The 12,001-nt window shown below is 39.0% G+C and overlaps 1 protein-coding gene across 1 annotated transcript; it reads left to right on the forward strand.

Moving 5' to 3' along the window:
* Positions 1 to 1,634: 1,634 nt before the first annotated feature.
* LOC144650868 (neuronal pentraxin-1-like) lies at positions 1,635 to 11,181 on the forward strand. Its single transcript, XM_078510632.1, has 4 exons — positions 1,635 to 1,741; positions 2,503 to 2,574; positions 9,707 to 9,926; positions 10,687 to 11,181. Exons 2-4 carry the CDS (start codon positions 2,520 to 2,522, stop codon positions 11,075 to 11,077), a joined length of 666 nt encoding a protein of 221 aa, XP_078366758.1. The 5' UTR covers positions 1,635 to 1,741; positions 2,503 to 2,519; the 3' UTR covers positions 11,078 to 11,181.
* The last annotated feature ends 820 nt before the right edge of the window (positions 11,182 to 12,001 follow it).

Consider the following 12,001-nt stretch of genomic DNA (forward strand, 5'->3'; position numbering starts at 1 on the left):
AAAAATAGTAAGAAAGGGGGAAGTGGTAGGTACAAAACGGGGGGAAGGCCAAGTTGCCTAGGCCATGGCCTAGGGGTGGTTAATTTTCTGAAATAAACAAAAAAAATAATTCCACGAAAATGTAGGTTTTTAAATTCATTATTTAAGAGAAAATTCAGTTTCCCGACTCCCGGCTTATGTAGCTTCTATAATGGCTGCATGACTGACCAGAAAAATGCATTTATGTTTATTTTGTCGACTGTTTTCATGGGGACAAATTTTTTCGGCGGTGCGTTTAAAATGTCCAGTTTGGACTACATTTGGAATCGTCTTTTGGCATGATAAACAAACAAGGGTCGAAACCCACCAGTGACAAAGCGGTGTTTGTTTCATGTTAATTCCACGGAAATGAGCCAAGGCCATGGGGTAGGCCATGTGGCCTAGGCCATGGCCTACCCCACGTTTTGTACCTACCCATAAAAAAGCCTAGTTATTTTCGTTCCCCCGTCTTTGTGGGGCGGCGGTCGGGAAAAAAAAAAAAAAGGGGGGGGGGGGGCCGATTAAAAAATAAAAAAATAAACCGTACTCAAGATTCATCCAAGCAAATGAAGTTGGAAATTTAGCACAAATGTTACACAAAACTGAACACTGAGCAAAACAGCTCAGCTCCTTTAGAATAGAATATTAACTTTATTTAGTACGCACCAGTACCACATAGCTTGGGGAAATGCAATGTTAATTTGGGGATACAAAATACTGTAAATAAAAACTGTGCAAAATATCAAACCATTAACTGAAACAGCTATTTAAACATGTTTGAACTACAAGGTTCCTTTGCAAGACAAATAAATGCCAACATTATAGACCTCATTATACCTTCTTCAGCATTTCATGATCCTAGGCACGTTTCTGAAACTGACTGCATGTTTTAGAGTTCGCTTGCGCTGCTTTTTGTCAATTGAAGAAAACATGTCCACTCCAAGCTTAGAGAACTTATTTCGGCTCTTTAAAAAACATTCAACACTTCATTGTTCCATTTAATTTAAGAAATTAAATAAAACGTTTTCGTGCTTCCGTGCAGTTATGTTTATAGTGTAAATGGATGTTTGGGAGAACGAGAAAAGCTGTGGAAACACGCTGCAGTCGCAAAGTTTCTACAGCTGTTTTGACGACTCACAAATTGTCACAAAATTTTTTATAACTCCGTAGAAACATGAAGAAAAGCCTTCAGTTAAATATTTCTCTACTGCGTATCTAGGTCTTAGGTAATATAACTAATAAATCTGCTTAGCAACCCCCTACTTCGTCGTCGACTTAATCGTCTTTTTTTAAACTTGTGCACTTTTAGTGCAATGTATGTGCACCACATTAGCCTAAAACTTGTGTCCAACCATCCAGAAATGGTTGTTGATCTTTAAATTCTGTGGGAATGTTTCCATTTTACAACAATAACATTTAAGCCGAGATTGTTTTAGTTTCTTAAGCTCGAAAATAGCAATGATGAAAAAAAGTCCTTATAGCATTTGTTTACAAACCTTTCATGCTCTCTCGACAACAAGTCTAAACAGTTATTGCATGCACTTTTAAAAGTCAATACCCAATTGTCAACTATCAGTATTATTTTTTGTCGATGCTTAATTAAGCTTACTAAAGACACGAAACCAAAGATCTCATCTTATTCTCCCTAGTAAGCCTTCCTGAAGAGTAACGAAACTTACGCTTGTCGCAAAAAAGATACAGGGGATTTTGAAACTCTTGCGCAGTAAGTTTTCTTACTCAATTGTGAATGTTATTAATATAACAGTAGATAGCTGGCTCCGATTCCGTGTTTTTTTTTCCACTTGTTAGCTTCTGCGTAAAACAATTTTTTTGATCTGTGGCAAGATTTTATTTCCAAGCCCGGATAAGTTAAACTATTAACTAAAATAAGAGTATGTTTTTTAAAAGTCTAAAAAGTAGGATTCATTAACTTTACCCTCCCACAAAAACAATATATTATAATAACTTTTTCGGGCCAGTACTGAACTCGTTGACAGGAACATATCAGCAATCGAATGCTGAATGCCTAAACAGGATCTTACATAAAATGCAGTTAAGACATTTAGCAAACTTATATAAGTTCTTATAGGTTCCTATTTCCTGAAGAAAAAATTCCATTGTTGCTTATAGAACTTAAAAAGACATTGAACCTATTCCTTGTATATAATTTCCATACCAAATAAGTGTTTATGTAAAAATGAAGCACTTATCAATCAGAACAATACATTTAATACATGAACAGTAATGCCTTGTCCAAAGTTATTTTCCCAAAAGTAAACATTTTTTTTTGAAAATAAGAACCTGTTTTAAAATTTTAGGCTAAATATGTTCTTTTCAAAATGGGGTCTAAATTTGCAAATTATAGCCTAACAGGTTCTTAAATGTTAGGTTCTTATTCGCGGGTTTTTAGCGTACTCTACAACGGACAGTACTTCATGAACTCTCGTGTGTTTTTCTTGTTTAATTTTTGTCTTTTTTTGCAAGGTTAAAAGAACTGAAAAATGTTTGCCATATTCGTTTTCTTTGGTCTTATCACTGCAAGCTCCTCACTCACAGGTGATGTAACCATTAAAATTAAGAAAATTATTTAGAAGCTTTGTTTTTTGCATACCGTAAATGATGTAATCACAGGGAGCCCAGACAAACTGTTTGTGTATGGCCTGTGCATATTTACATTTTTATAGAGAATGTATGGAATTTACCGAATGGTTTGTAGAATTGCGTAAAATGGTGCAAAACATTAACAAATTTGTGCTGAATAAATGTTAAGTTTCCTACCTTTTGTGTAGTGTCGTTCTTTTGGCTCAAAATGGCGAATTTGAGTCGATTGAAGGGTAATTTACTTTCGCTGTTTACTATACATCTAATTATATGGAAAGGGTGGAAACTCCAACAGCTCCAAAGTAGAACACTTCCAGCGCCGAGCCGGTTTTCGACCTAATAATCCCATCGCACAGCTTTCAAACTACGGCGATGCCGGAAGCGATGCATTATTGCCCCCGCAGGGTTTTGGCCCAGAGGCCAAAACCCGAGGAGGCACCCTAGGACTCCCCGCGTGTATAACAAGGACAAAGAATATTTGTTGAAAAAGTAAGAAATGTGTTTGTAGTGAGCGAAGCGTTCTCGATTTGACAAAACTAGGCGCGCACGGTCGTGACGGGTAATATTTTAGTAAGCGCGCACGGTGGTGTCGGGTACTTGCAATCACGAGGTCGCGTTTGGTCACCTTCGCGTTTCGAGCTTCGCCATCTGCTAGCAGCGTTTTGTTTTCCGGTTTTGGCCTACGCGTGTTCACAGATTTGTTCGAGCGGTTTCTCTGCTTTGGTTGTGTTAAGTGATATTTGAAGCAAATGTTAGTAATACGTCGAAAGATTTCGAGCAATTGGTTTCGAGTTCTTGGCTACGTGCCGGCTACCTATGTTCCAAGCGTTACATTTGTAAGGTTTGCTTTCGGAGGTTTGTTGTATCGTATACATCTTACAAGTTACAACGAGTAATAAACAAACGCGTGAACTTTGTCATGTAGTACAAGGTACAACGTAATTCGTATCGCTAACAAACTGTCAGATTATTTGATCCAAAGAGTGGGTTGTTTTCTCGAATCTTTGAATGTGCCATATTTTGTTACTCGTGGAATTTTTTTAGGCTTTTTGGCCTAGAAATTATTGTAAGTTTATTTTGAATGTTATAAGCCCGGGAATAAGCTTGTGTGTTGTCATCACGAATAATGTGTTATGTGTTATTTCCGCTAGGTGTTATTTCCGCGCGCTAGGTAATATAATTCGACTTGAACTTGTGAATATTTTTAGGACGCAACGGTGTCACACAACAAGAAATTCCGCATGACACAGTAAAAAAGAAGCCTAATGTTGCAGTCCATCGGCATTAATAATTAAAGGCGACAAAAAACAAAATATAAAAAGGCGGGGGCAGCTTTATAGTGAGAACTATTACTAGTTATTTAAATATGCGTCGTTGTAACTTGTATACGTCGCGAAGTAAAAGGAGTGCGCCGTTGACGTCTGTTTATTTCCAAATACTCTCTTCCCAAAACACCGCTCCCAAAAACAATGTAAACCTTTTCCCCTTGCTTTAGCAGTCAACTGTTGATAGCCTTCACCACACTGAAAGATTTTCCTTTTCCTCCCTCTCCAGTTACAAGAATATTGTTCCCAGCTTCGGCTAGGTGTAGGATTTCAGATTGTTCAGAAGTTAAGGTTTCGAACCTAGTAAATGAGGACTATTTCGGTGATTGCAGCCATAAATGTTTAAAACATCAAAAACAGAAAGAAAAATAAAGGAACGGGAGTAACTGCAGAATACCCCGCCACATCGAGCCCTTTACTGAAAAGCGGTGGCTACGCGGTACGCGGTACGCAGTGAGAAATAAATACAAGACTGGAAGTTAGCTTTTTCGCTGGCTACGCGGTACGCGGTACGCAGTGAGTAATAAATGCAAGACTGGAAGTTATCTTTTTCGCTGGCTACGCGGTACGCGGTACGCAGTGTTTAATGAATGCAAGAGTTTAAGTTGTCTTTGTTGCTAGCTTAGCGTTCTTTTTTTGACTCATGGATTAAAGAACGAGGTATATTCACGTGAAGTGTGCTTGTTCCGGCACATGGATCAAAGAACGAGGTATATTCGTGTCAATTCATGTCTTTCTCGCTGCGCACCGCGTACCGCGTAGCCAGCACATAACATGCAACGCCATTTTGAATTTATTTTATTTTTATACTTTAACTTTTATTAATTAGCACAGGGGGCCCAGACAAACTGTTTGTTTATGGACTGTGCACATTTACATTTTTATAGAGAATGTATGGAATTTACCGAATGGTTTGTAGAATTGCGTGTAATGGCGCAAAACATGAACAAATTTGTGCTGAATAAATGTAAAGTTTTCCTACCTTTTGTGTCGTGTTGTTTTTTCGGCTCGAAATGGCGAATTTGAGTCGATTGAAGGATATTTTGCTTTCGCTGTTTACTATACATCTAATTATATGGAAAGGGTGGAAACTCCAACAGCTCCAAAGTAGAACACTTCCAGCGCCGAGCCGATTTTCGTCCTGATAATCCCATCGCACAGCTTTCAAACTAAGCACCAGAAAAGAGGAAGGCTTGACGAATCTTCTCGTATCATTTGATCGAAAATTTATCCAAACGGTCAGGAACAAGCCCTCAAACGAAATCGGGTATCCAAAATTTTTAGCCGTCCGAATGCGTAGCACCAATTTGTTGTGCCGAAGGGAAACGCTATTCCCCAGCCTCTTTGTGATTGGATACAATTGAACAATGGTCGTTCAAGATTTTGTTTCGTGGATAGGGAGGCAAAGGCAAAACAAATACTCAGTAGTATAGGAAGTGATGTCAATGGTGCTACACAACCTTAGGACCCTCGCGAACCCTCGCGCAAAATAATGGCAATTACGACGGCGATGCCGAAAGCGACGCATTATCATTTAAATATGCGTCGTTGTAACTTGTATGCGCGCAAAGTGATTATGAAATATTCTAATGACTTAAGAAACGAGAAAGTATCCGTACATCAAGTCGGTATGAGCTGTCATTTTTAAAGCAAGCTAGCTTCAAATAAAAGACAGCGTTCATTTTTCAACAAAAAAATATTTTACAGTCATAGCGAAAAAAATATCAGACTTGAATCATCTCACCTAGTTGTTTTACAGAGGTTGCAAAATAATACACCAACGTGGGAAACTCTCGTGCAGAGCCGTTTGTTATGCTTATTTATTTATTTATTTATTTATTTATTTATTTATTTATTTAGCTTTTTGTTTTCTAACGTCTCTCTTGTATTGATGAGCAACATATCGGGAAAACCCCGCTAAAGGAACTGAAACTCCGAATTGGCGAAAGTTTTTTTTTTCCCGAAATTTTTTTCTTTTCCGTAAAATTGTGATGACCTACATTTTCTACGGCTACGAAAGTCGTGTGATGGAGTTCGCGGGGTTTTCCCAATAATTTTTACCTTTACATAAGAATTGCAAATCACAACAACGGGTTTTGCACGAGAGTTTCCCACGTTGGTGTATTATTTTGCAACCTCTGTAAAACAACTAGGTGAGATGATTCAAGTCTGATATTTTTTTTCGCTATGACTGTAAAATATCTTTTTTGTTGAAAAATGAACGCTGTCTTTTATTTGAAGCTAGCTTGCTTTAAAAATGACAGCTCATACCGACTTGATGTACGGATACTTTCTCGTTTCTTAAGTCATTAGAATATTTCATAATCACTTTGCCGCATACAAGTTACAACGACGCATATTTAAATGATAATGCGTCGCTTTCGGCATCGCCGTCGTAATTGCCATATATTCGCGAGGGTTGCGCGAGGGTCCTTAGGTTGTGTAGCACCATTGACATCACTCCCTATACTACTGAGTATTTGTTTTGCCTTTGCCTCCCTATCCACGAAACAAAATCTTGAACGACCATTGGTCAATTGTATCCAATCACAAAGAGGCTGGGGAATAGCGTTTCCCTTCGGCGCAACAAATTGGTGCTACGCATTCGGACGGCTAAAAAATTTTGGATACCCGATTTCGTTTGAGGGCTTGTTCCTGACCGTTTGGATAAATTTTCGATCAAATGATACGAGAAGATTCGTCAAGCCTTCCTCTTTTCTGGTGCTTAGTTTGAAAGCTGTGCGATGGGATTATCAGGACGAAAATCGGCTCGGCGCTGGAAGTGTTCTACTTTGGAGCTGTTGGAGTTTCCACCCTTTCCATATAATTAGATGTATAGTAAACAGCGAAAGCAAAATATCCTTCAATCGACTCAAATTCGCCATTTCGAGCCGAAAAAACAACACGACACAAAAGGTAGGAAAACTTTACATTTATTCAGCACAAATTTGTTCATGTTTTGCGCCATTACACGCAATTCTACAAACCATTCGGTAAATTCCATACATTCTCTATAAAAATGTAAATGTGCACAGTCCAAAACAAACAGTTTGTCTGGGCCCCTGTGTATTAGTTGCGTCCGCGTAGCCGGCACGTGGATTTAGTTCAAGTGGCAGGGATTCGCAGTTAAGGAACTCAAACACGAGTACCTTGCCATATTCGTATGTCCCGAAAAAATCCAACTTTTCCGCAAACTCGCGATCGCCTACATTTTCTGCTCTACGAAAGTCGTGATGGAACTTCGCGGGGTTTTCCCAATCAGTGGACCTTAACATAAGAATAGAAAATCACAACAACGGTTTTGCACGAGAGTTTCACAGTGGGTGTATTGTTTTGCAATCTCTGTAAAACAACTAGGTGAGATGACTAAAGTCTGATTTTTTTTAGGGCTGTAAAATATGTTTTCGTTGAAAAATGAACGCTGACTTTTATTTGAAGCTAGCTAGCTTTAAAAATGAACTCATACCGACTACATGTAGGTACTTACTCGTTTCGTAAGTCAGTATAAATATTTCATAATTACTTCGCCGCACTGACAAGTTACAACGACGCATATTTAAATGATAATGCATCGCTTCCGGCATCGCCGTCATAAATGCCATATTTTGCGCGAGGGTTGCGCGAGGGTCCTTAGGTTGTGTCGCACAATTGACATCACTCCCTATACTACTGAGTATTTGTTTTGCCTTTGCCTCCCTATCCACGAAACAAAATCTTGAACGACCATTGTTCAATTGTATCCAATCACAAAGAGGCTGGGGAATAGCGTTTCACCACAAATTGGTGCTACGCATTCGGACGGCTTAAAACTTTGGATACCCGTTTTCGTTTGAGGGCTTGTTCCGGACCGTTTGGATATATTTTCGATCAAATGATACGAAAAGATTAGTCAAGCCTTCCTCTTTTCTGGTGCGTAGTTTGAAAGCTGTGCGATGGGATTATTAGGTCGAAAACCGGCTCGGCGCTGGAAGTGTTCTACTTTGGAGCTGTTGGAGTTTCCACCCTTTCCATATAATTAGATGTATAGTAAACAGCGAAAGCAAAATACCCTTCAATCGACTCAAATTCGCCATTTTGAGCCAAAAGAACGACACTACACAAAAAGGTAGGAAACTTAACATTTATTCAGCACAAATTTGTTAATGTTTTGCACCATTTTACGCAATTCTACAAACCATTCGGTAAATTCCATACATTCTCTATAAAAATGTAAATATGCACAGGCCATACACAAACAGTTTGTTTGGGCTCCCTGTGATGTAATAAACGCCCACTCTCAAATAAACACCTCGTATCTAATAAACGCTCCCCCTGAGGTGTAAAGTTTGTATTAGACGCCCCTCTCTAATAAACGCCCCGTGTCTAATAGACGCCCCCTCCAAGGAACGCCTCAAAAACCAAGGTAACGCTCAATAGAGTAAAATCACGAAATTTATTTAGTTTCGAACATCGAAAAGGTCAACAATACCAACATGGTTGACCCCGATGTCGATGTAAACATCAATATCGAACTGTGTTACTGTGGACAGCATCGCCAGGCTTTGCATTAGCGCAGAATAGATTAGACTCCTAGTCATAAACTCTGCTTTCTGTCTTACTCTTCGAAAAAAAACTTCATCTCTTATTTGTTTTGTTGACGTTGTTTCAGTTAAAGTGAAATAAACGCCTCTCTCTAATAAACGCCTCATATCTATTTAACGCCCTCTGTAGGACCCCTAAAATTTAATAGACGCCCCGGGCGTTTATTAGATCATTTACGGTAAGCGAAACTAAATGTATCGCTTTCATGTATGTGAAGCGCCATGCTGGACATAAAATAATTGACTGCGTGTTCTAACAGAATTTATTAGTAGGAACAAAAATAACGAGATGGCTGGATACCTACTGTACAGTTTGAGCGCGAGTTTATAAATCTTTTTTTAATTCTTACTGCGGTCAGATAATGAGTTGCTTATGTCAGCAATGCAAAAAGTGGGGATCAGCGACTTCGTTACGTTTCAGAGATAAAGCGTGTGGAAAACTACCCTGATTTTGAAAAACTGGCACACGGAATTAAACATCCTTTATAGTTAAAAATAACGAAGATGAGTAAACAGAGGCAAACGTTCTTAATCATATTTTGTAGAAGTGCGTCTGTTGGGTAAATAATTTCTAGTGTTGCCATCCTTTTTGCAAAACTTTACTCTGGAAGAGCTATTTCAAACCGTCGTCCGGCAAAACGAAAAGCTCAATAAACGAAACTCGAACGCGCGTGAGACAAAAAAAATCAAACTTTTAATCGATAGATTTTTAATTTTCTCACAAAACGCAGATAATCGTTAGCGAAGTTAACCGGCAACGGCCAGATGAGATTTTTCCTTAGCGCTCGCTCTCGCTGCATCGCGGTGCGTGACTGTTGCCGCCTCAAATAAGTACGCAGTTTAGGATGCACAAAAACAATGTAGCACGAACGCCCTTGAGCCGGTCTAAAACCTGTGAACTGTCGGTATTTTCAAGATTTTAAATTAATCGTGACTGGTTTATTTTGTAAAGTCAAAACATGACGACTCCGAAACGTCGTTCGTTATTATCGTTCATTTTTACTTTTTTTGGTATTTTAATGATTTTTATTAGTTTTCAGAAAATACTTACTTGCCTATGTAAAACAAGACTGAGAGTCTTATATATGTGCATAGTGGCTTTGTGAGTAAAAAGAATTAAAGATAGAAGAAAATTACTCGAACGTAATTTGTTAAGATCATTTTCCTTCTCTGTTATTGCAGACTACGCCCTGCATTTTCCACAACCTGGGGACACTGATTATGTCAACATCTGGGGGATGCCGAGTTTGACTGAGTTCACTGTATGTATGTGGATTCAGTCATCAGACCAATCACCGCATCGAACCCCTTTCAGTTACGCTGCTTCTGGCGTCAACAGAGACAATGAATTACAAATTCACGATGTTGCCCAACTACACTTACTTGTCAATGGGGAAAGTGTGTAAGTTATGAACACTTTTGTTAATAATGATGATGATGATGATGATGATGATGATAATAATAAAAATCACGTAATCAATAAAAACATACACACCGATAAAAAATATTTAGAACTCATAAACAACTGGTATGCATATATTGTCTTGATTTTAGGTGTTTTTTTTTTTTTTTTTTTTCCTCCCCCCCCCCCCCCCCCCCCCCCCCCCCCCCCTAAACAAGTAATAATAATAATGATTTTTTCTTTTTCTTCTTTAATAATAATAATAATAAGTAATAATAATAATAATAATAATAATAATAATAATAATCTAATAATAATAATCGTTGTATCCTTAAGTTTTGTTTTTAATGTCTTTTCTGTCGTAAACAGACATTCCAATATTTCTAACGGGAATTCTGTTGTTTACTGAAACATTATTTCGTTAATCTTTAAATTTTGTCTTTTTTACAATTTTAAACATCTTTTCAGTTTTAAATGGATTAGAGATTCCAGTATTTCTGACCTTAGAACTATCGTTAACTTGAGCATGACTTTTTTAACCTTTATATTAAAGCTCAAATTTTGCCCAAATCCCATTTCCCAGTCAATTGCTTTCCTGATTTTCCAAATCCGATTCCCGTCCTATTCATTTGTTTGTGATTCCCAGTCCCAGTGAAAATTTGCCCAAATTTATAAATCCCAATTCTCATTTTACCCCTTCAGGCCCCTTCTTACTGCCAGTAAGTAGTTATATGGATTTCTAATTCATATTTCATTACAGCGTGACGTCATTATCAGCAAATGATGGCAAGTGGCACCACATATGTGCCACTTGGGAAAATAGCGCGGGCTCATGGAAATATTACAAAGATGGCGTCAAGGGTGCAGAAGGGACTGGCTTGCAGGCTGGTCACGTGATCAAACCAGGAGGCTGTACAACACTGGGCCAGGAGCAAGACTCTCTCGGAGGTGGCTTTGACATCACCCAATCATTTGTAGGGATGCTGACAAACGTCAATGTGTGGGATTACGTCCTCACCGCTGCACAGATTCAGCAGATGTCAACTGAATCTTGTCTGTCAGGGGAGGGGAACGTGTACAAGTGGTCTGATTTCATTTATGGTCGTGAAGGGAAACCCAGGGTTATTATTCCATCTCCCTGCAAGCCCTGATTGCTTAGTTACGCACTCCACTCTTCAAAACGTGTTGACGGCCAGTAAATGATAAAAATGCTGTAATAGTAAGGTTGCTTCAAAGATTAAATGAACTAACAGAAGGGATATAAAAGGCGGTTGTAGTTTTTTATAGCTATAAGAAATGGAAACTTGCAAACCACACAAGCCCACCCATTTTTAAAGCAATGGTCACCTGTCCAACACAGAACAAGAAGCAAGTGCCAAGGATGCTGACCAAAGAGGTTTAGCTGTCCTACCTTGCACCAAAGGGTTCTGTTGGTAGCACAAACCCATTTGTATCATCTCCAACGTCCGAAAAGAAACCAAAGGACAAAATAAGTGAAGAGGCTTCCACAGATTAAATGCAAAGATTATAATATATCCTCACTGCATACCCCATCACGGTAGACTAAGTTATGGGAGGAGTCCGCGACTACTACGGCATCTTGGGTATACAGCGGGCAACAAGGGATACAGCGGGCAACAAGGGTAGCACCGTCAACCGGCATCAGGGAAGGAGGGTGGGGAGACAAAATCTTTTTCCACCGGAACGCCGGCAAAAATGACAGTAATCGAGGCAAAAACCAGGAATTTAAGCCGAGGCCGCAAAGCATCATGCACGCCTCGAGGCATGAACGCACCCTGTATTTTGCATATTTTTGTGATGGGGATTTCAATTTAATATTGTATGCTACGCTAACAGCCAATTAAAAATTTTTCAAAGTCCAGTTAGGGATAGGAAGCACACGCAGTCCAGGATCAAGCCTTGACCACTCCGAGTGCCTCTCCCCACCCAGGTGTATACTAAAATGGGTACCAGGGGGGAGGGGGTGAATCTGTCTATCAACTTTATTGGTCTCAAAATTTCACAATAAAAGAAAAGGACCAAAAAGGAATTGCGCGAACTGGAAAATAGTTAGC

Source organism: Oculina patagonica, chromosome 4, assembly GCF_052425735.1.
Source record: "Oculina patagonica isolate OP01 chromosome 4, crgOcupat, whole genome shotgun sequence".
NCBI lineage: Eukaryota > Metazoa > Cnidaria > Anthozoa > Scleractinia > Oculinidae > Oculina > Oculina patagonica.

What these genes read in the sequence shown, in the direction of transcription:
- LOC144650868 (XM_078510632.1), top strand. Translation starts at nt 2,520, where the DNA reads ATGTTTGCCATATTCGTTTTCTTTGGTCTTATCACTGCAAGCTCCTCA. An exon ending in TGCAAGCTCCTCACTCACAG is followed by an intron (nt 2,575 to 9,706) that starts GTGATGTAACCA and finishes CTGTTATTGCAG; the next exon opens with ACTACGCCCTGCATTTTCCA. An exon ending in CTTGTCAATGGGGAAAGTGT is followed by an intron (nt 9,927 to 10,686) that starts GTAAGTTATGAA and finishes ATTTCATTACAG; the next exon opens with CGTGACGTCATTATCAGCAA.